Source organism: Melanerpes formicivorus, unplaced genomic scaffold (assembly GCF_026170545.1).
Source record: "Melanerpes formicivorus ecotype bairdi unplaced genomic scaffold, bMelFor1.0.p_v2 SCAF_6, whole genome shotgun sequence".
NCBI classification, from domain to species: Eukaryota; Metazoa; Chordata; class Aves; order Piciformes; family Picidae; genus Melanerpes; species Melanerpes formicivorus.
In genome coordinates this window covers 22,174,785-22,198,662 of record NW_027142358.1, presented here as the reverse complement: position 1 = coordinate 22,198,662, position 23,878 = coordinate 22,174,785, and the positions used below count along the sequence as shown (strand labels likewise).

Sequence of the window (23,878 nt, the reverse complement as noted above, 5' to 3'; positions counted from 1 at the left end):
GAGCTCACAAAACCCCCAGCATTTAAAATATTTGTCTGCCTACGTAAAAAAAAAAGTGAAGCATTTCATCACAACTAATTTGTGGAACAATAACTGAGAAAGCAGGACTGGTTCTTTCTGTAACCATCACCTATAACAGTTGTGCTCCAAAATACTCTCACAATAAAGAAATAGTTGCATTAATCCAGCTGTACCATTCACTGACACAGTATCTCCATTCCTATTTACCAGGTAACATACGTTCCACGCCCAAAGCATATTTTGCATCAAAACCCGAGGAGTCAAATGAGAAGAGAATAAACTGGTATATGAAAAGAAATTACATGCCTCTCCACAAGTAAGCATTTTTCCATTGTTCAACTACCAGTTTCTCCTGTTCGGTTTTATTGCTCATATCCGCACACAAACGATGTGATGCTCTTCCACCACTTGTCAGCTTGCAGTGCTGTTTCAAGCACATAAATTTATTTTGGCTGTCCCCCATCACCACCTCACATTGATCTGGTTGCTTCGACCCACATAATCTTTAACATCTGCACCTGCTGCTCTACCACTAAACTTCACCCGCCGCGGGAAGGACCTGCCGCTGCCTCCAGGGCACTGCGGTGTCTCTCGGCGCTGCGGCCGCCCGGCCCGGCTCTGCCCGGCTCGGCCCAACACACCGGGACCCCTGCCAGCGCGGTGCTGTCCGCGGTGCTGAACGGCGGCGCCGCCGTCGCCGCACCTTACGCTCCGTCTCCCCCCGAGCCCCATCTTGCGAGCCCCAATGTCGGTCCACTCCTCGCCTTATGGCTTGCACAAAGCAACTGGCAACAAGTTTTGTGGCGAGCCCACGCCAGCCAGCAGATTCCCCTGCATGTTGTAGGCACAGGGGCTGCCCCACAATACAAAGGAGTTCGGAGATCGCGGGAAACAAAAACCCGCCAGGGCCACTACCCCGTCTCTAGACCCGGACTCTGCAGTGCCTGCTCTAGTTCTCCTCATTGCCTCTCCCAGAACAAACCCCGGCGTCCATTCCTGGCAGGGGCAGGGCAGTGCAGCAGGCTCGCCCGGAGGTAAACGCACTGCAACACGAGGGATGGTTCAGGGAGCGGCGGGTTTCCCTTTCCTCTCTCCAGCAAGGTGCAACCTTCTCTTTTTTCTTTTGTTCTCAATGGCAGGAGGTTGGCGGCAGCGGAGGAAGAGCTGGGGAACACTTGCACCTACAACTACATGGGGGATAACAAAGGACCATACGCCGCGGGGATTAATTTGCATTAGCATCCATGAGGGCAGCAGTAGTATCTTGCGTCTGCAGGGATTAGCCGTGAGCAGCTCGGACTTACCGTCCCTATCGCAAAGCTGAATCGCCTCCAGGCTGAGGTTCTTGATCACCTCCTCGCAGGGGCTAGTGGGGCTGCTCATGGTGTGCGCCAAGCGCGGAGCCTCCATCGCGCCCCTCGCCGCTCCGTGCTGTCGCGCCGCCCGGGGCTGGGGGGCTCCGCGGCAGGCGGGCAGACGCTGCAGAGCCGCGCGGCAGCGCTTCCCGGCGCCGCCCGGCTCTGTTGAGGCTCGGCGGAGGCGGGCGGGAGCGGATTTGTCACTGCGGTGAGGCGCGGAGGGGGCAGCAGAGAGGCACGCTCAAGGCACCCCAGGCGGCGCGTTTAAAGGGGCCGCCGCCGCGTCAAAACGCTGCCCTCCCCCACCCCTCCTTATGTAACAGCGGCAGCACCGAGCGGCCCCGCGGGCCGCCGACCTCGCCGTGCCCGCCACCGACAGCCTCCTGGCCCGTCCCTCCCCCGTCGCCCCTCAGAGCCGCAACCCCCGGCCGCGCGGCGACCGTTAGAGGCTGGAGGCATCTCCAGTGCGCGCGGCGGCCGGGCCCGGCGCTCCTCGAGGCACAACGCCTCCCTTCCGGGCGCGCCGGGCGGCGGGCGCGGCTGCCCACGCGCGTCCCACCCGGCGCTTCGGTTCCCAGGCCCTTCCATCACCAGCGCAAGAGCCCCAAAGACCCACGGCATTGCCTTTCCTTTCCTGAGCACAGCGTGTCTGCTGTCCGCACATCACACCCAGAGTTAGACCAGGGCTGCGTGCCTTCGTCGGATCCTTATGTTATGCCAGCCCTTGTGAAATTGGTAACACATAAAAAGCTGTCAGGTGGCAGGACAGGGTACTGGATGGGTCATTGCTGGGAGGCTGTCCCGCCCGCTTCCCTCTGGCGGAAGAGAAATAGCCTGCAGCATATCACTGCTGTTTCTAACAAGTTTTTACGAGCACAAGATTTTTTGCTTGCCTAATCTGGGAGAAACAATTCTATCTCAGCAGTTTCAGGAACAAGGACAGTGCCAGAAAAGAAGAATAATTAAATAAAGGTTACCAGCATAAAGTAGAACTTGTGTGGCATTGCCCCCTTAGTGGGCATGACAGCTCTGCTCTTTCCTTACCAGGGGTCTGCAGGGTGGGCAAAGGAGCAGCTTCTGGGCCTCAGGAGCTGTGTGAGGACAGCATGTTCAACAGGTTACAGACTGATGTTGGTAGCAGGGTCTCATTGTCACCAGATAAAGTGGGCTTAGACCATTTCGTACCACACAATAAGCACTCCTGACAGCTCTTTGTGGTTTCACTGAACCAAAATTGGCACCATTTAGCCAAGGATTTTGAGACACTGGATACTTTGAGAAACACCAGGTCCTTGTACACAGGCCTTCAACAAGATTGAGGACATAAATGTTTCTTGGTCAGCATTGCATGCTAGCAAGTCCAAAGAGTCTCTAAAGCTTCTATTTCCCTTTTTGGAATCCCAAAGCCACCCAGTCTGTTCCTGGTCATCACTGATCCAATATGACAGCAAGCTCCACACACAACCAGATGCTTGTCACTCAGGGATGGTTTTCCACTGAACTTTGGGATTGTTCTATTTTTTTTCCTATGATGTTTTCTAGGGACACAAAGGCACTACCAAGTGATGCTGCCCAGAAGAAAGGAACAGATTTTAGGAGCCCTAACTCCTATGATACCTTCAAAATTCTGTAGTGCAGCACAGCAAGTGCAAGACTGAGCACCCTTCCTGCAGCTTCTACTCTTCACCCCCTCCCTTCCTTGCTCATCTTCTATTTTTTCCTCCTCTTTGTCTCTCTGCTGTTTTTCCACCTTGAAGAAAAATGTATTCAGAGGGGTCAGGCAGAGGAGAAATAGGGTGAGTGGGAAGGAACCCTAAAGAAACAGAAAATGAAAAGGCCACAATAACAGACAGGGATGGAGAGCATGAGTCAATGGGGAGGTGGGAAGAGAGAAGAATATATGAATGAATGCACAGACAGAACAAAATATTGAATCTTAGAGGGGAGAAATTAACGTGGGTGAGACTGCATTCATCAGGTTTTAATTTTGGCTCCGACAAGAATTCATTCCTTGCACAGAAGCAAAACCTTTCTTTTTGATTTTGCAACTGTTTTTAGCACACAGTCATCTCCTACGTAAGGCTGGATTTTTTTTTTTTCCCTGAAGACAGTGTATTTAGTCTCTCAGCCTTATGTTCCACATTCATCCCTTTCCACAATGTGGCAGACGCTTCAGCAGCTCAGACAATCTTGTTACTTCTTTGCTACAATATTGCATAAAGTCCATTTGAAACAGATCCTGTTCTTAAATACTGAGAGAATTCCTATATTATTCTTCATGCCTCTATTTCATACACCTTTCTCTACCCTGCTTTTTATTCTCTGCAGCTGAAATCAGGTTTTTAAGAACGGATGGATTTTGCATAGCTCTTTGAAAACAGACAGCTTTGAGGGTGTTCCCATTCCTCCAAGGCTTCTCATTTCTCAGCTGCTTTATAGCAATAACCCCTGGCTGAGCTCTATTTATCTCCCCACCATTTTTTTTTTTTTTTTTTTAATGAAAAAGATGGTTAAGTCTACAAATACCAACAAACTTTAGTGGAAGAGTGGAGTAGAAAAACCTTTTCTACAGCTCTGCTTTTTCTGAAGCATGAAACAAGCTGGACCTGTCTGAAACAGCATTTTGCAGAGTCACACTTCAGACTTCAGAATTCCTTCAGCCAATTGCTACTCCCATCACCTGGGCTAGAGCACAACGTTTTTTAAAGCTCAAATTACTCTCAGATACAATCACTGGGTGATGAATTTTGTCTTAGTTATTTCAGTCTGAATGCACACCATGCTCTCTTGGTGTTTTTCATACCTGAAAGAACTGTGCACTGCATGCCTTAACAAGGAGTAGCACTGTCTGAGGCACAGGCTATGTTTATGCTAAAGGATGACAGAGTCTCAGCACATAATCAGAAACTCTATTCTGTGAAAGATTATCCCTGACAGTGTTTAGCAAAAAATGTCACGTATCACAAATATGGGTCAACATTATGTAATGGGAAGTCTGCCAATGGCTGCACATTACAGGCGACAGTGTCACGTGTTTAGAACTGCAAAAGCTTGCACAGAATTTGCCACAACAGCAGCCTTTGGCACTTTTAACGTTTAGATAAATATGATATTACCAATTTCTGTAGCTCAACAAGATTGTGCCTGTTATTCCTGCAGCCTCACATGAGGATAGAGAAGCAGAATTTTTAAGCATGATATATGCACCAGGAAATGCAGGTTGTGACACACACCTCTTGCCTGGCTAGGTTCAACAATCTCAGCCCTTGTGCTTAGCTTGGCTTTCACAGTCCCCCAGGTAGGTCACCAGGATCTTATTGCAGGGCTGATGCTCTACAAGAGACAGGGAGAAAGGCTGCCAGCTGGATGGAGAGATGTGTGTCTTTTTCCCTAAAAGGTGTAACCTCATTGGAGCCATAAAAGCTATAAACAAAAGTGAAAGGAAATAGTGCTCTGTGCTCCTCCGCATAAACCCACAGACTATTACAAAGTTCTGTCCTGCCTGTGCTGCTCTCCATTTTGGGAAGACTGCTCTTCAGCAGCAGCAGCACAGTACAGCACAGACCTATAAGGCAACCCAATCCATCCTGTTTGAAAACACTTTTGTCTTTCACAGTAGCAGGTTTTTATTTGCAAGTTACAAAGGAAACCTCCTTTCTCAGACTTCAGCAAAGCTCAGGGTTCCAGCTTTGCCTTCCCACTTGGGAGTGAAAAAAGATCTGTGTTATTGCTCAGTGGACTGTGCAAGCAGAAGGCAAAAAGGCCACAGACAGTTTTCAGAAAAGAAAAATGAAGGAGGAAATAGTTTTTTTTTTCCCTTTTATTTTTCTTTTCTTTCTATTGGTATGTTATTTTTGAGAAGAAAAGCAAAATATTAAAAGACACAAAGAAGTGTTAAAATCACTATCCAGAGTTTGGGGTCAGTTCTAAAAGGAGTATTGACTTAGCAGCTAACTCCTGAAGTTTCATAGAAAAAATTCTTCACAATTTCACAGTCATTTTTTGTCGTTAGTGGACACATCACACACTTCAAGTGTGTGAAGGCAAGTACTTGCAAAGGGTGGTGTGTAAGGTATCCTTAAAAAAACCCCATGGGACTGTAATAATACCCACACACTGGTGACAGAAAAAAAAGAAAAGGGAAAAAAGAGAAGTATTTAAGACCATAAGTAAAAGCAGTGACTATGAAAAGTTAATATGCAGTGTGCCACAGCTTCCTTTTCTACACAGAGACGTACATCAATGCATGGCAATTTAGAGCACTAGGTATGGTACCTCACTGGGAATCTCTTTGTTTTTTCTCAGATAGCAAAGCTAGATCCTCCTCAAATGCTCAGACAAGGACAATGATATCATATCCCCCTTTTTCCTCTAGGAAAATTCAAGGCAAGACACCACTGTTTATTCTTAGCTCTGGGGTGAGTCTCTGTCCCTCTTTCTTCTGCTCTCAGCAAAGGTAATAACCACAACCAGGCACACTGACACTAAATCAAGCAGTGAGGCTGCAGCTGTCTTGGAAAAGGGTCTGTTTGCTGTCTTCTGCTTTACTGCTGCTTGGGATGCTGGGAAGCCCTCATCTGGGAACTCTCCAGTGTGATGTATGCAGTTGCTCATATGTTTCAGTGTTCCTTCTTCACTGTTTGGAAGACTTCATTTCAGCAATTGCACTCAGTTCATGCATTCAGGCTTTTCTTGCAAGGCCATAAAGCACACTGGATCATCAAAGACAGTTCTGAAGTAATCTTATAACTTCTTGTGCCAGGGGATTTAGTAGTAATATTGTAGGCTTTTTGTACAGTGAAATGTGAAAATGGCTTCTATGTGAGAAATCTTGCCTACAACTCAGATAAAAAGGCAATTAGTCTGTGAAAAAGGCAACCAAGAGGATATGTGATAAAGATTTACTAAAGCATGAGTAGCATAACAGGGTTACCAAAATCTGACTACCAAGTCATCCAGTACAAAAACTAATGGGTCTCAAGTTGCACTTAACAGCAACCCGTTTCAAAACAAACAGAAGGAGCTGGTACTTCATACCATTTATGTTAAAGTTGTAAGGCCAAAGGACAGTCCAGATGCTAAAAGATTTCATTGGTTCAAGGACAAACTGGAAAATGGTCAGAAATCCTTTAGACATAGTAAACCCACAAGTGATTTAGAGTCCCTAGGCTGAAATACTAGAGTTGAAGGGACAGATATTAAAGGCTATTATATGTCCTGCTCTTCATCTTCTGTAAACATCTATTTTCAGCCACTGCTAAAGAGATTATACTGGGCTAGGTAGGTATTTGGTCTGACCCAATACAATCAAAGAAATGCTCTTTTGTCTAAGCCTTCGTTCTTTATCACCCACCACCACCATGCTGTCCTCATTCACCGTAGACACTTCAAAGTATGGAGCCCTCCAACTGTACCACCTGGGAGTGAAACTCCCAACCTACTGAGCAATGTAAACAAAAGCAAATGTTCCTCACAGATAAACAGAAAGATATCAAACAAATAATAATTTTATTAGTGCTATTTATGCTGCTACTCTCTGAATTTCAGTTTTCTGATCAGCTTTATAAAACCTGAATAAGCATTTCATAAAACCAAATCCTTTCATGGACAAAAATAATTTATCTGTAGCTTCATAACATTTACTGGTTGTTTAATGGGCACAAAGTACTGTTAGTGCTTATCATTATAATTTATTAATCTGCTTTTCTTTCAAGTTTAGCCTCACATTATTAGATCCACAGTATCCCTAAAGAACAAACTAGAACCTTCTGTATTTCTCTCAGCTGTGCTCTTAATCATTCTTCCTACTTTACTAATAATTTTCACTTTTCATCAGTGATTTATCCTCCAGATATTGGACCATATCTTGGCCTTTAAAGGATACCATGGGGCACTTATCCTTGATAGTGCTGACTGCTATTCACATTTAATTTCTTTCTACAGCTCAGTGGCCAGCCTATGATACCTTGAAGTGAATTTTAGCTGTAGCTGACTTGTGTTGGTAATTCCCTTAAGATATTATGTGGCAGAGCAGCAGATGCCTTTGTAAAGTCTTGATGCTATTCTGTACTCTACCAATCATCTGATTTTATCTTAAGAAGTGGTGCAGAGAGAAACATTTTAATTTGACTAGCTTTAATTTGACTAGTTTACTGTAGTAGACCTGTATCATATCATCTGGGTCTTATTCTGCTATTCACCTCCATATGGATACATTTTTCCTTTCTGCTTTAATGTTTATAGTATTTATCTCAATTTGGAGCCATGCCCATAAGACAATTGTTTCCATAGTTACTGTTAATTAATTTTTTAAAGACTTGTGACTTACTGACACTTTATTAGTCTCCTGATACTTCATCAATTATCTGTGGGGTTTTTTAGCAACTAGTTGTTCCATCAGTTCTACAAACACCCAAAGGAACACCTCAGATGCATTTGCTCAAGTGATGATATTTCATTATGTATTTCTTAGTAACTCTTTCCCAGCAGTTCACAATTACATCAATGATTTCTTAACCAAGGCATTATTCAAAGTTTAATCCCCTTCCTAATAAACTTCATGGCAAAAGTCCAATTAGTTTTTAGTGGGAATAAGAATTGGTTTAAAATTTACCTCCTTATTACAAATTAATTCAAATTAATTTTTTTTTGGTCAAGATATTTTGTGTTATTGTGCCTTCAGGACTTACAATACAGTCTCTTTATATTATCTTTGACCTCTTGGCAACTGTTCCAGTGTACTCTCACACTGTCCTTGTTTTTCTCATGTGCACTGAAATTGGAGTAAAAAAGCAGGTTTTGGTGGCCCTCCAGTTTTTTATTTCCAATGCAGCTCATATTTTACTTTTACTTGGCTAAGTAGCCTATGGTGACCCATTCTCTCTTCAGCATTCAGCATTTCACATTTTCATTGAAACAAGACACATTTCTGCTGGCTTTCCATTACAGTATCTTCTTAAGTCTTTCCGACTGCCCTTGCCCTTTCCACGAAGGTTTTTCTTAAACTCTCTCAACTGATCCTGTGAATTAGATTTCTCTGATAATACCACATCCTTTCATTGAATGACGTCAAAACTCTTCAAAGACAGCCAAGAAGGAGGCACAGTTCAGTAATATATAAAGATTATAAAGTCTAAGTGACTAGTTCCTCAATGTCATCTACTGATCTAGTCTTTCATAACTACAGCACTTCAAGCTTTTTAAGCACAGAAGATGATCATTCTAGATTAATATTGCTGCCTGCCAACTTTTGTACCATCAAGATCTGCTACGACTGAGCTGACACGGCAAGACAGGAAAGACAGCATTGTCTTATTCCCCACTGCTACCATGAACAGAGTTAATTAACTGCTAAGGATACAAAAGGAAAATTATGTTAAATGAGTGAGAGGAGGAACACCCAGACATTCCCTCTCTTTGGCTCAGATCCTCAATGTGTAGTGAGACTAGTCTTGAATATCACTCAGTTGACTCATAGTCACTTACTACAAAGTCTTACACTGTCTTTCAGATCCCTGATTATTTAACTATGTGATCCACAAGTAGAATTTCTGAAGGAGATACTTTAGAAACAGCAATTAAGAGCTGTGTTTTACACAGTTTGGCTCTGGCAGCAGTGTATATCCACTTAACACCCATGTAGAGGCAGATTAGATAGAGTACACAAAGAGCCCATAAAGTGACCCTAGGTTTTTAGCGCTGTTTAGTTAAAATCCACAAGCATTTTAATTAAACCATATTCTGCTCTGAATGATGTCCCAGCATCTATTACAGAAGACACACCATCCAAGGTGTTGCCCGAAGCAAAACAGCCTGCCCCCCTCATCAGGACTTGTTCCCTTAAAAACAAAAGATTTGGGTAATTGTTATTGGTGATTCCCTCCTGAGGGGAACAGAGGGCCTCATATGTCAGCCAGATCCTTCCCAAAGGGAAGTCTGCTGCCTCACTGGGGCTTGGGTCAGAGATGTTACCAGAAGGCTGTGTAGTCTTGTACAGTCCTCTGATTACTATCCCTTGATAGTTATGCAGGTGGGTTTGAAACCAGAGGTCCAAAGGCAATCAAATAGGACTTCAAGGCTCTGGGAAAACTGGTTGACGGGTCAGGGGCACAGGAAGTTTTTTCATCAATACCCTTAGTAGCAGGAAGCAATACTGAAGGGAACAGGACAGCAGGTGTAATTAACAAGTGGCTCAGAGGCTGGTGCCACCAACAGAATTTTGGGGTTTTCGATCTTGGGGAACTTTCTATGGCACCAGGTCCACTACCAACAGATGGAGTACATCCATCCCAGAGGGGGAGAAAGATCATAGCACATGAGAATAGCCTATCCCACAGAGGGAAAAGGGTTCTAGGAAGGGAGTTGGCTGGACTCATTGACAGGGCTTTAAACTAGATTTGAAGGGCGAAGGGACTGAAAGCAGTCCCCCCAGACAGGAGTCTGAGGGTGGTAAGCTGGAGTCAGGGGTAAAACCAGCAGCCCAGCTGAAGTTCATGTACACTAAAGCATGCAGTATGGGTAACAAGCAAGAGGAGCTGGAAGCCTTTATTAGAATAAACCAAACCAGGTTGGAAGAGACCTTCAAGATCATCATGTCCAACCCATCAACCAATCCAACCCACCCAAACAGCTAACCCATGGCACCAAGCACCCCATCAAGTCTCCTCCTGAACACCTTCAATGACGGCGACTCCACCACCTCCCCAGGCAGCCCATTCCATAGCACAATCACTCTTTCTGTATAGAACTTCTTCCTAACATCCAACCTGAACCTCCCCTGGCGCAGCCTGAGACTGTGTCCTCTTGTTCTGGTACTGGGTGCCTGGGAGAAGAGACCATCATCCGCCTGTCTACAGCAGGAAAGTTATGATGTAGTTGCCATCACAGAAACATGGCGGGATGACTCACATGACTGGAGGACTGTAATTGATGGGTACAGGCTCTTCAGGAGAGACAGGCGAGGGAGAAGGGGTGGAGGGCTGGCCCTGTACATCAGGGAAGCTCTAGATGCCACGGAACAAGAGATGAAAGAAGATCCAGTTGAGTGCCTGTGGGTGAAAATTAGAGGGAAAGCCAAGAAGGCTGACATCCTGGTTGGAGTCTGTTATAGACCACCCAACCAGGAGGAAGAGGTTGATTATTTTATAGGCAGCTAGACGCTGTCTCAGGATCACCAGATGTTGTTCTTATGGGTGATTTTAACCTGCCAGATATCTGCTGGGAACTAAACACAGCAGAGAGGAGGCAGTCTAGAAGGTTCTTAGAGTGTATGGAGGATAGCTTTTAATCCCAGTTGCTTGGTGAGCCTAGCAGGGAAAGGCTTTGCTTGACCTTCTTTTTACAAATACAGAAGGGCTAGTGGGAGATGTGGTGGTTGGAGGCTGTCTAGGGTCCAGTGACCATGAAATAATTGAGTTTTCAATATGCAGTCAAGCTAAGAGGAGCAGCAACAAAATCTACTCTGGACTTCTGGAGGGTGGACTTCAGGTTACTTAAGGAACTAACTCAAAAGGTACCTTGGGAAATAGTCCTTAAAAACAAAGGGGTCCAGGAGGGCTGGACCTACTTCAAGAAAGAACTCTTGAAGGCACAGGAACAGGCTGTGCTGATGAGCCACCAGAGTAGACATCCGGCCTGGATGGACAATGAACTTCTGAATGAATCAAGGGGAAAAAAGAGGGTGTATAGTCTTTGGAAGGAAGGAGAGGCAACCCATGAAATGTTTAAAGATGTTGCTAGGTCATGTAGGAAAAAAATTAGAGAGGCAAAATCCCATTTAGAGCTTAGATTGGCCACTGCTGTTAAGGACAGCAAAAAATGCTTTTATAAATATATTAATGGCAAAAGGAGGGGCAAGGACAACCTCCACTCCTTAGTGGACATGGAGGGGAATATTGTAACTAAAGATGAGGAAAAGGCGGAGGTACTTAATACCTTCTTTCTGGAATGAGAATTGAGAACAGCAAACAAATATGGCAAAGCCTCTCCCCTAGACAAACACTGGTCCCTCACCTCCCTGTCCAAAGTTTCGGGGGGCTTTGCAGGTTACAAAGCTGAACAAGTAGTCATTCATCCAGGTACAGCTGTTGCCTCATGACAGAGGTGTGACAGAGATTTCTGTGTGACAGATCATGAATCCTTGTCTATCACTTGTCTATCACTACTTATCTGTGACCAGCTGAACTCACATCAAAAGTCCATCATCTATACATTCTTTTTCTCTAATTCTCTCTTTTTCTTCTGTGCCAACTGCTAACTTGATGTCTTACAGGACCTTTTCTTACTAAATTTACTAGAACTATTCCTCTACTTTTTTTCCTTTTAGTACCAGTATTATTTTTTCTTCTTCTTCATTCTGTCTGTTCTTATCGTTCTCCATTTTTAGTCTAACCTCATCTACTCCCATCTATCTGAACTCACAGCTTCTGATTAATATCTCTCCACGTAAGTTCAATTTAGCCACTGACAGCCACTGACTTTTTTAGGTTTGACCACATGACATCCTCCTGGTCATTTCTGCGGCAGGGAGGGAGAACAAGGTAGAGAACAGCTAAAAAGGCAAAAAAATTAATTGCTTCCTGTTGAAGCAGTTGGTTTTATTTAGTGAGATTAAATTTTATGGTGTCTTGTCCTTGTGATAACTATTTACAGTAGCTGTCTTTATGGATTTTTATCAGTCTCATAATGTGAATTTGTGCACAAAGTGACAGAAAAGTTTTACAACAGTGAAACCAGCAAAGCAATAAAAGTAATAGTGTAAGGCGGAGCTTATACAGAGTTTTGTACTTGAAATGCTAGTCATCTCGGTTAGTCTTACTCTCTTGGCATGGACAACAGCTACACTGCTGTAACTTAATTTTAGAACAGTCACTACATTTAAAAATGTGTTTTATAGCTGTAGCTCCATCAAATTAATTCAGAGGTTGCACCAACCCAATTATGCACACATTTAGAATAATACAGACAATACCATCGAAAAACTGAGCACAAAACTGCCTACCACTAAACAACGCTTCCAGGAATGAATTAACCCTGGTATTAAGACAGTACTAGAACACATGCATATTTTTGGAGCAGAGCCAAATGTTTTATGATAAAAACTCTAGAAATATTTTACTACATGTGTGGTTACAGTCATAAGGTTTATTCAAGCACAGTTATTCAGAAAAAGCAGATATGGCACAGAGTGAGCCTAAGGAGAGATGGAATATTGAAATTCTTTAGCATTGACCAAGGACTATTCACATTTACCAAAGAGTGCAACAGAAATTAACACCATTGGCACTAAATTACATCCAAAATCTCCATTCTCTGCAGAGAGTTTGAAGCCTGAGCAAAAATGCTGTGATCGCTTTTTTTATCATCTATCCTGTGGTTTTGTTCTTTCTTGAAGATGATTAATATGTCACTAAAAACTAGGGAGAGCAACTGAAGTATAAATCAAGCTAAATCTGAGGGTTAATGAGATTAGCAGCTATCAGACCCACAGGCTATCTATAGCCTGACCACTGAGACTTATGCCCTTAGGAGTTAATAACAGGCCTATCACAGACATCAAAAGTGCACTTGACTGGCCCCTACCTAGATTGCAAGCAGCCCTTCCTGCTTCTGGAACAGGAGCAGTGATGTCTGATTAAAAACATGACAGCAAATAAGTCAGGGAAAAAACACAGGGAGGTACTCCAAGATGTTTTCAAGGCTTCTTCCCATGCTTAGGAGGGATAAGGGATGCTTACTGACAAACAAAGCACACATCGGGAAGCCCAGCTGTGAAAGCAGAGGTTGTTCCTTTCAGCAGCTAGTTCAAAACTACTTTCTTAATTAAAATTTGCAAAAAATTATCTTAAAGTATGCACTGAACACAATGGCTAATGCAGGGAAACCCAAACTACCTGGGCCTTGGTTTTATCTTAATGCACAGTGCTTCAGCATTTGAACCCATGTCATCTAGAACTTAGGAGAGCAGTTCCTATCAGCAAGCATTATTAAATATCAGACAGTCTGGGCAAAGACACTCACTCCCAATATGCTGCTGTTTGATTGCAGAAGACAAATTCCTGGGAGGTGCCAGGAGTGTCAATATGAAGATAGGAGCAAGTGCTGGGATTAGATTATAGTTGGTTTGGGATTTTCAGCGCTGATTAAAATGAGTGCCTGACAGCACTATCCAAGTGGAAATATTATGCAAGCTTTATGGAATCTGTGAATTCTTGGAGTAAAACCTTCTTCCTGTATGTTGCTGGAAAAAACACTTTATCAACAAATATTTTCAGATTGAAAGAGGTTATGCAAGTAGTTTTAGAGAGAATGTATGGTCTTATTCCTGTTTTCTCATTTTGGATTTCTCTACCCTCTCTAGGGATGGTGGTCTGGACTCCTTACACTGTCAAACTCTCACTGACCTTGACAGAAAATTGCTCATCTCAAAACACAGCTGAGCAGGGAAGCCAGATGCCTCCCCTTCAGCCAGTTCCCAAACTGAGGCTGCAATCCTGTGTGTGCAGCTGCAAGGCAGGCAATTGAGAGCAGGGTCAGTTCTCCAGCTATTATGTGGTGGCTCCACATGCTGCTGGAACAAAAGCTTTGCTACAGCAATGATAGTGGGTATCTTCTTTCATTGCTTTTAAATTGTTTCTTCTTTTCCTCCCCCTCAACTAACCATGGAGTCTTATTACTGCTTGATCCATCTGAAACTTAAGGCAAAGTTTTCAGCACTGGACATGTTCCTGCAGAGAGAGTTTTGTATGAATTATAAAGTCAGGGCATTCAAATAATACATCAATTCCCTTCTCACAGGCTCTCTTCATGAACGCTTATTCAGCTTGAAATGATGGTATGCTAAGAAGTCACTGAAGCTCTTAAGCTTCTCTGATCTCATGTCACAACTTCAAGAACAACCAGAAGGCAGAAGGAGAATGCTCAGAAAACCAAATAAAAAGCCAACCACAACCTGTCACCAGAAACATTTGTGTTGCTGCAACTGCTGTTAAATAAAGAGATCACACTTTGCGCAGATAAAGCATAACAGTATGTTCTGCTACGTAGCTCATAACAAACTTTTGATTCAGTCCAACATTTTGGTTACCTAAAGATTGTTGCTCTGGTGTCCTCCTTGTTTTGGAGAAGGAGGCAAACAGATAGAAAGCCCCTTTGCCTGCACCCATCTAGAGACTGTAAAGGAGAAGCAGCAAACAACGAAGAGATAGCCAGCTCTCCCATGATGGGAGGACTGTTGGCTATTTCTGACAAAGAGAATGGCATTCTGGCAGAGACATGTCTGAATATTTTTTTCTTTTTCCTATCATGACATTTGGCCTTTACAAAGCACTCTTGTATTTCAAAGAAAACATTACCACGTGAACCCTAGCTGTGCACTTCCAAAAAGGCTAAGCAACACATTTCTTACAGCCTTAAATTATGTCTTCCAGTCTTGCTGGAGATCAGAGGGGTTTGCACAGGAGAGCAACTAAGTACAAGTCACTTGTAATGTTCTACCTGCTAACTAAAGAGCAGACAAACACTGGCAGGCTAGGCTGGAGCTGCAGGCATACAATGCTTGCTATGCCTCATTTCAGAACTACAACATTGCTTTCCTTTCTCTCATGCCCTTTGCCACACACCAGCAAGCAGACAGGAGCATGGGAGCAGCTGACCGCTTCTGATGCCAAGGCGCTGTATGTGGTAGACTGTAACAGCCTGTGCTTGCCAGCACTTCTCAAAGGAAAGGAGAAGGCAGTGCTGCTCTCAAGCCTTGTGTGAGGGTGGGGGAAGGAAGAAAAAAGGATGCTACTCTCTGTACTCTCTATCTTCTCGTGGTAGCTAAGCAGAGGAAACCAGATTTTGGGAAATTTATCAATATGAGACCGTGACAAGTGGTCCCTTCCACACCACACAGCTGTTGCAGGAGTACTGTCAGAACCACAGTGCCAGATCTTGATGCTGAGCTCACACCGTTTGGGAAAGTGGGCATGACAGAAGCACAGGAGCCCCTGTGATGCTGTTTCTGCCCTTCCCAGGGCACAGCACAGTACCTGGGACAGCCAAAGAAACACACACATGGCAGAGCTGCTCTCATGCTCACCCTCTTTACTTACCAGTGGTTTCTGGGGGAAAAGAGAAAAAAGAACAAGATGCAAATATAGGCTGACGTTTCCAAAAGTGACACAGTACCGCTGCAGGGATCAGCACGCATGTGCTGGGCATGGCTCCTCTCCACAAGAACAGATCAGCAACACATAGAGAAACCATAACTCTTAGGGGTGAGGATTCTTCAGCTTGACATGCACATCCCAATTGAATAACTGGTATGTACACCTCCACTGAGTACTCCCTTCCCGTAGTGCCCTAGTTCTGGATCTGCAGGACACCTTATGGCTCTCTGTGACTACCTGAAGGGAGACTCGAGCCAGGAGGCAGGCAGCCTCTTCTTGGTGTCGAGCAACAGGTCTAGAGGAAATGGTTACAAGCCATAGCAGGGGAGGTTCAGGCTGGATATTAGGAAATACTTCTTCACTGAAAGGGTTATCAAACATTGGAATGGTTTGCCCAGGGCAGTGATTGAGTCACCATCCCTGAAGGTATTCAAGTGGCCTGTGGACCTGGCACTTAGGGACATGGTTTAGTGTTGACCCTTCAGTGCTGGTTTGAGGGTTGGACTAGATGATCTTGGAGGTCTCTTCCAACCAGATATATTTTGCAATTCTGTGATCTCTGAGTGACAGAGGACTGGTGGAGAGAATGGGCTCCACATATTTCCATTATTCGGTGGCAGTTTATCAATTGTTTGGGGACCTGTCCTGGTCAAATTTGATTCAGTTTTCAGAGCTGCATAATGACTGTTGATGACATCTGCAGCAAGCATTGATGAGTAGTGTAAACAACCCTTTTCCAAATGTACAGCAGCATGTCTCCTTTCTGCTCCAGGCGACTGATAGAGATCCATTGATGTGAGCTGCTGTTTAACACGGTAAATTATTTTAGAGATTACAACCTTCTCTTATGTAACCTCCTTATGTAAGGACTAAGAAAGAAAACATGTGAAGAACAGGGTTTGAACAGCAGATCAGCAGAGGATCTGGAGCTCAACACAGGTATTGCCATCTTGAAAGTCTTTTCAGAATATCCAAAGCTAATAAAAATACTACAGAAATAAAATTCATTCTCTCATATATATACACAAGAAAAAAAAGAGTTGCACCTCACCACAGACTCCTGTGTGATAAGCCACTACCTGATACTTAGCTTACCAGATGTTCAGTGAATGAAATGGGAGGCAGCTAAGCAAGTAAGTTTTTATCCTCAGTCAAATGAACAGTCAGCAAAAAGCGCTGATGTCTGGAGTCTAGAGATTACAAATGGGTTGCTCCTGGGGTAGGCTCAGGTGGAAGAAAAACATGTTGTTCTTCCTAACAAGCTACCACGTGGTGACACACGCTGCCTGACATTTTGTGCACACTGATTTGTGAAACGATGCCATGTTACTCCCTTCAGTCTCCTCCTGTAAGTGTATTGCTTTTTGCTCTTAGGGAAGAGTCAATCATTCATTAGTGCTTGTTCCTCATAAGCCAAGCTTGTAGAAGAGGAAGGCAGAGGGAATGACTTCAGACGTTCAAAATCTTAATGACAGAAAGAGGTGAATTTAAAAGGAAAGATAGAAAAGAAGAAAATTAGCAGAATGGGTGGAAAACAAGGAGAACCTTTTTCATCCTTTTCATTCATATTTATTATTCTCTGCTCTGCTCCTTTCTTTATCTTCCTTGGCTGTCATAGTGCAAGCTTTGTGTGATCAGATAAAATGGCAAAACGCCAACATATGCAAGACCTGAGCATACCAGAGAGATTAACAGTGTTCAGGGGTGGAGGCTGTTTGTAGTGATGTGAGAATATCTCAACAAGTTTTACACCTATAGAAAAAAGGCCACAATCAGTAAAGGGTCTGTCCTGTCTTCTGATTGTGAGCCACAGAGGGCTCATAAATTTACAAAACCCAGTAAGTGATGGAGGTTTTTCAGTGCTTTTAGGTAGATTTTAATCAGTTCTTAAGAGAGATGAGAAAAGGCAGGGATAAAAATACACCAGTATTTGCTCACACACTTTTTTATGGATTCAGTCCAGCTGTGTTCAGTTCCTTCTATGTTTGTCCTTCATATGCATTCTAATGAAAAAATTTGCTGGTGATGAAAGTCACAGAAACTGAAATCATTATGCAGATTATTCAGTGAAGGATCTGGAATAAAGCATTTTTAAACATTGGATTTTTAAAGATAGAAAAAACTAAGGACATTTCCCCTCTGACATGTCAACTACAGTATTATAAACAGCAGGATTCATATCTGAATGTTGTTTTTTTTCTGTTCAAAAAGCTGTAACATGGAATCAGTTAACACTTAAATATTTTTTTATGCTGGACTTTATAAACCTCTCAAAAGGAAAGCACAACCTAAACATGCATATTTTATACAAAAACCTTGCCACACTTTCTTTTCCATTTGCATTTTTTTCCTTAAAATGTTATTGGCTGATATGCATTTCCTTGGCAGTAAGATCAAAGCCAAACTTGAGGGGAAAAGGGGCTAAAACTTCTAAGACTAGCTCCATTTCCAATGAAATATCAGAGGCAGAACAAATCTAAACACAGTAGTGTACCTGTCTTCTCTCAAGCCCTGCAGAATAGCTCTGAAATAGAAGGTAGAGAGAGTGGCCAAAAAGAGGGAAAGGAGAAAACCCCAACAAACTATGGCATGATCCACTGAATGTCTGTGTTTCATGGGAGAAAAATAGTACTGGCATTGATCATCTGGCTAGATTCAGTCTGTTAAGAAAATAAGGTTTTCCCATGTTTATTTCTGAATTATTAAATATGAGTAGATGTGTTATCACACTGGTTAATGACACTGCCCCTACTGAGCTCTCTGGCAGTGCTCCTGCTTTGATGTCCTATGCTCAGCAAGGGAACCTGTTTGTGTATCTTGCTGATGCCATTTATGCGACTGAGCTCAGCATACTTTAGCCAGACTCTTTGAGACAGCTCTGGAGAGCTGGCAACCCACAGTGTGCAGAAATTGCTAAAACTGTTCTTTGTGGAGCAGACATTGACAGCAAAACCAAACAAAACCAACCAACCAAACAACCCCCTCCCCCAAAAAAACCCAAACCATAGATCAGTGTTTTTAAAGCATTTTGCCATTGCCACACTCCAAAACACAGCACGGTGAATTTCCAAGAAACTAAACTTCTGCCCCAAGATACCTATTCTATTAGTTTTCTTTAAACTACCTCTGCAGCTATTATAATATTCTTAGAGTGCTGCTCCTTCTTCTACTTGCTGTGTTGTTTTTCCATCATAAGCAGCAAGTTAGCTGTCTGGATCTCTTCATTCACTGTGACATTAGGTACTTAAGCCTAAGGCGCCAATGACTTTTGAAAGGTTGCACAGGGTGGCAATGCTTTGGTTCTGAAGATGAAACACATCCTGGCACTGAATTCTGAGTTTCAATTATTTCTTGACTCATGCTGACATTTTGCACTCTCTTCCCCCGCCCCCCCCACCCCCCCCCTTGTAGGAGAAAGACCCTCAGTTATCAGAATACTTCTTTTGGACATAAAGATAGCTTAGTTGCAAAAAATAACTAAATGTATAAGAAGGACAGACATTATTTATAACTGCTCTGTTCCATATGTGATTGATTGCCTCCAGTAAGGATAGTTAAATGTAGCTGAGCTATTTATGTTGGAGCAATGTAATTTGGCAGTCACCAGACAGATGAGCTTTCTTAGTGCTCCTCTGTACATGCCCCAGCAGACATGGTTATTCCAAAAGTCACTAATATTGCTTATTAGAGTTCTGAAATAATATTTTTTCTCTGCTTCTGCAAACTTTCTGCTTTTTCTTCTCCACTGAAGTCATGGTTTTATTTCTTCCTCTCTCAGCCCTCTTTTGCTGAGTTGCTTTCTCGATAACATAACATATGCAATGTATTTTTTATTTTTCTGTTGTACATAATAACTCTTTATTTGCTGGGTAAGGAAAAGCATGAGAATAAAATACCCCTTACAAAGTTTCCTAAGACAAAGATGATGTTCTCTCTTCTCAGAGTGATAGTTTGCTGAATCCAACACATGAGTTGAAACAGAAGGATCCAGCCCAATTAGGCTCACAGAAGGCTTTTCACAGGAAGGCATTCTAAAATGACAGCTGGCACTTGATGGCATGGTATTTAGACATTGATCAGAATAATTAGTTTATACTTGTTATGACACTATTTCAAGTAATTTAAACATAATATGCCCTGAAACTATAAATAAATAATATGGCAATGATCTGAAGGAATGCTTTATGTGCAGCAATCCCTGAATAAGGTAAACGAATGAAGCTATCAATCTGAGCACCAGGCAGCCTGCTGCTTTGGGAGATGTAATGTACATGTCTACTTCTAAACTATCAAATGTGTCCCTAAAACAGCATTACACCAAAACACAGATGAGGTCAGAAGGGAATACTGGTGAATGCCATGACAATGTAAACACCCTTCAGGTTTCTGCATGAGAGCAAATAGCTCCATGCCGCCGCAAATACAGAACTAGATCTGCTGAAAGGATGAATTATGGCCTACTCATGTTTTATCTCTTCAATAAATGGAGAGCAATGGATTACAAGACCTATGAGGAGAGGCTGAGGGAGCTGGGATTGTTTAGCCTGGAGAAGAGGAGGTTCAGAGCGGACCTTATTGCTGTCTACAACTACCTGAAGGGAGGTTGTAGCCAGGTGGGGGTTGGTCTCTTAACCCAGGCAACCACCAACAGAACAAGAGGACACAGTCTCAAGCTGGAGGTTTAGGTTGGATGTTAGGAAGAAGTTCTTCACAGAAAGTGATTGCCAATTGGAATGGGCTGCCCAGGGAGGTGGTGGAGTCACCATCACTGGAAGTGTTTAAGAAGAGACTGGACAAGACACTTGGTGCCAAGGCTTAGTTGATTAGATAGTGTTGGGTGATGGGTTGGACTTGATGATCTCAAAGGTGTTTTCCAACCATGTTAATTCTATTCTATTCCATATATGAGTTTTGAAAGAATTCAAACAGTGACACTCCAGAAGAGCCCCTCTTGATTAGTATACAAATTCCAGACAAGAACAGTACTGTTGGCATCTGAGAAAGGCATTGGCATGCCATTTAGAGGGAGATGGGGTGATAAACTGAGGGACCTGGGGTTGTTGAGCCTAGAGAAGGTTCTGGGGAGACCTTAGAGCTTTCTTTCAATACCTGAAGGAATCCTACAGGAAGGCTGGAGAAGGACTTTTCGTAACAGTGTCTGGTGATAGGACAAGGCAGGAAGGGTTTGAAGCTGAGGGAGAGTAGTCTTAGGCTGGATCTTAGGAAGAAGTTGTTCAGTATGAGGATGGTGAGACTCTGGAATAGGTTGCCCAGGATGGTTGTGGATGCCTCTTACCTGAGGGTTTTCAGGGCCAGGCTGGATGAAGCCTTGAGCAGCTGGCTGTAGCTGAGAGGTGTCCTTGCCCACGGTAGGGGGGGTTGGAGTAGATGATCTTTCCAACCTGAGCCATTCTATGATTCTGTTTTGATTTTCTGTATTTCTGTTTTGATATATTGAAGTAGCCATTGATTTCTGAAAGAATGTACAGCAAAAATTGCAGGCTTTTATCCCTCACATTTTGGTGATCAGCACCACCACAGTACAATCATCACATGCTTCCTGTTCATCACAAGTCCATAGAGTACAAAATCATCCCTGATGATCAAAATAAAGCTTCATGGACAAACAAAAGTGATTGCACCACTATTGAAATGACATGCACAAATTAAGTTGATGTTTTTTTCTCTTTTTCAAACATGAGAAATGTAACTTCTCTTTGTGTAAACAGAACTAAAAAGGACACAAATTCTAGTCTTGAATATGCCCCTGTAGTGTGTTTTGCAGATCAGAGATTACCTTTTATGTGAGATAAATACTTTTAGAGATGAAAAGTTATCAGGAATGGTTGTCATCCCCAGTTCCATGCAGTCAAGAGGGGAATGCATCTCCTATGTTTTGGCTAGATAGTAAGCACATTATGAGCAGGAGGGCAAAACCCAGGTGTGCAGTTTAGATAGAAATGCTGGATATGGAAGACACCTCATTACAGAGAAGCACCATTCTATGGGGAGCCTTCTACAGTTCCACATTTCTATACTGACCTAAACAATGTGTCCATCAGCAGCCACTGCAGAAATCCAATTCTTGGGTAGGATAAAAGATAGGACTCGTGTAACTGCAGTGAGATTTTTTTTCTCCATTAGAGCAATAAGAATAGTTATCTGCCACATGCACTGTATACAAGTGCTGATTTTAATTAAGGTTTAATCTCTTTAATCTCTACACTAATCCACAGAGAACTCCAGGGTATTTTCTGGCACGGAAAAGTTTTTAACTTTGCTGGGTTTGGTCTGGTTTGACAGGTTCCTGTGTATCTATCTTCATCTTTCATTTTCTCACAGCAATCTGCTAAATACAACAGGCAGGAAAAAAACACCAGAGTTTGAGCATTAATTGGTTGAGAATGGTAATTTGTGGATTTGAGGAACAGCAAAGGTGCCACTAGAGTGTGTAAGTGGGCAGCTGGCACAGTAGCTTTTGCCAACATTTGCGTCATCGTGGGAGTACAGCAATATGGTAGCTGTTAACATTGTACTTAATAAATATCTCCTCATATGTGAAGATGTGACTAGCCTTTTGGAGGAAGAAGCTGAGCACTCTTTGCTTCCATGGAAGGATTTTATATGCAATCCCAGCAAATGACAGGAGGCCTTCAAGGGTGCTTAAGTACTGTATACATAAAATTGTTTCCTTGAAAGCTAAGGTATAGTAAACAGTGAAATAATTCACACATTGAATTATCCAGACAAAAGCATGGTAATGCTCAACATGACAGTCTTTCTCACCTCACTCAAACCTTAAGAAAAGCAAACATGCCTGCTGTTGTTAAGTGCATATGATAATTTTTGCTACTGTGAGACAGACACTACAGATCACAGAATGGTTTGGGTTAGAAGGGATGTTTAAGATCATAGAACTACAAAATCATAGAATAGTTTAGGTTAGAAGGGACCTTAGAGATCATCTACTCCAATCCCCCTGCCCTGGGCAGAGACACCTCTCATCTAGACTTGGTTGCCCAAGGCCGTAAACACCCCCAGGGAAGGGACATCCACAACCACTCTGGAAAACCTATTACAGAATCTCACCACCCTCATGCTGAAGAATTTCTTCCAATCTAAACTTACTCTCACTGATTCAAACCATTCCCCACCTTGTCCTACTGCTAGACACCCTTATGAAAATTCCCCCTCCAGCCTTCCTCTAAGACCCCTTTAGGTATCAGAAGGCAGCTCTAAGGTCCCTGCAGAGTCCTCTCTTCTTCTAGGCTGAACAATTCCAGCTCTCTCAGCCTATCCTCATAGCAAAGGTGTTCCAGACTTTGAATTGTGTTTGTGGCCCTCCTTTGGACTTGCTCCAATAGTTCTGTGTCCTTCTTTTGATAAACCACATGAATCAGGTTTTTTGAACAATGAGATATGCTAAACCAAATGCAACAAAATGTTCTGTGAAGTCATGAGTAAAACTATATGATAACTCAGGTAAGGAATATTTTCCATTTGGTAGTAACAGTGCTTATCTGTTCTCCATACCAGCTTCCAAAGTGAAGATTCTACCTACAGAACATCACCTATGGTTTCATTTTTACATTTACAAAATCCTACACCATCTTTTATGACAGAATTTGATAATGTGAGGTGGTGGAGAATAAAACAATGACAGTACTAAATACCAGCATTGTTTCAAACTATAATACCTTATGAAAGTGCTTTGGCTACTATGATGGGCAAAAATCCTCTTATATGCACAGGTAATTCAGTTTTATTGTTCCACATGCAATATAAGGGGCCATTTACACTTTCTTACTGAAAAATTAATTACTTGCACATTTCCTAATAAAATACTTTCAATAAGCCTCATTATCATAGCTGTTTATATTCACAGTTACTGTCATAAAAGCATGAAAAAGGAAGGTACTTTCTCCACCCTATCCTTTATGCCTAAAAGCTTGACATCTAGAATAGAATAGAATAGGACAGGTTGGAAGAGACCTTCAAGATCATCGCGTCCAACCTATCATCCAACACCACCTAATCAACTAACCCATGCAACCAAGCACCCTGTCAAGTCTTTATGTCTGTAGAGACATATCAAAATGTAACATCCCCTAACAGGCAAAAACAAACCAAAAAATTGAACCTCCTGAATGAACATGAAGAACCTGAAATGTTGCTCTGGAAAGTGAGACATCAGCAGACTCATTTTATCAGCAGTCAGCCAAGGAATACTATAGCAGAGGTGGGTATAACATTTTACTGGCAGCGTGGGGGTCAGCCCACTGCCTGAGAGGAGTGAAGAGCTCATCATGGTGGGCCAGCCCCAGGAAAGACAGAAGAGTGGGGAGCCCA

General features: G+C 42.9%; 1 protein-coding gene across 2 annotated transcripts in view; it reads right to left on the bottom strand.

Moving 5' to 3' along the window:
* PHYHIPL (phytanoyl-CoA 2-hydroxylase interacting protein like) overlaps positions 1-23,878 on the bottom strand; it is a 66,630-nt gene that overhangs the window by 40,877 nt on the left and 1,875 nt on the right. Inside the window, exon 1 of one of the 2 annotated variants that reach the window (XM_068140059.1) lies at positions 1,326-1,592. The exons of the other annotated variant lie outside the window; for it this stretch is intronic. Within the exon in view, the coding sequence (XP_067996160.1) occupies positions 1,326-1,431 (106 nt within the window). The 5' untranslated portion in view covers positions 1,432-1,592. Of the gene's footprint in view, positions 1-1,325; positions 1,593-23,878 lie in introns of those variants that run through there. 2 annotated transcript variants of the gene reach the window in all.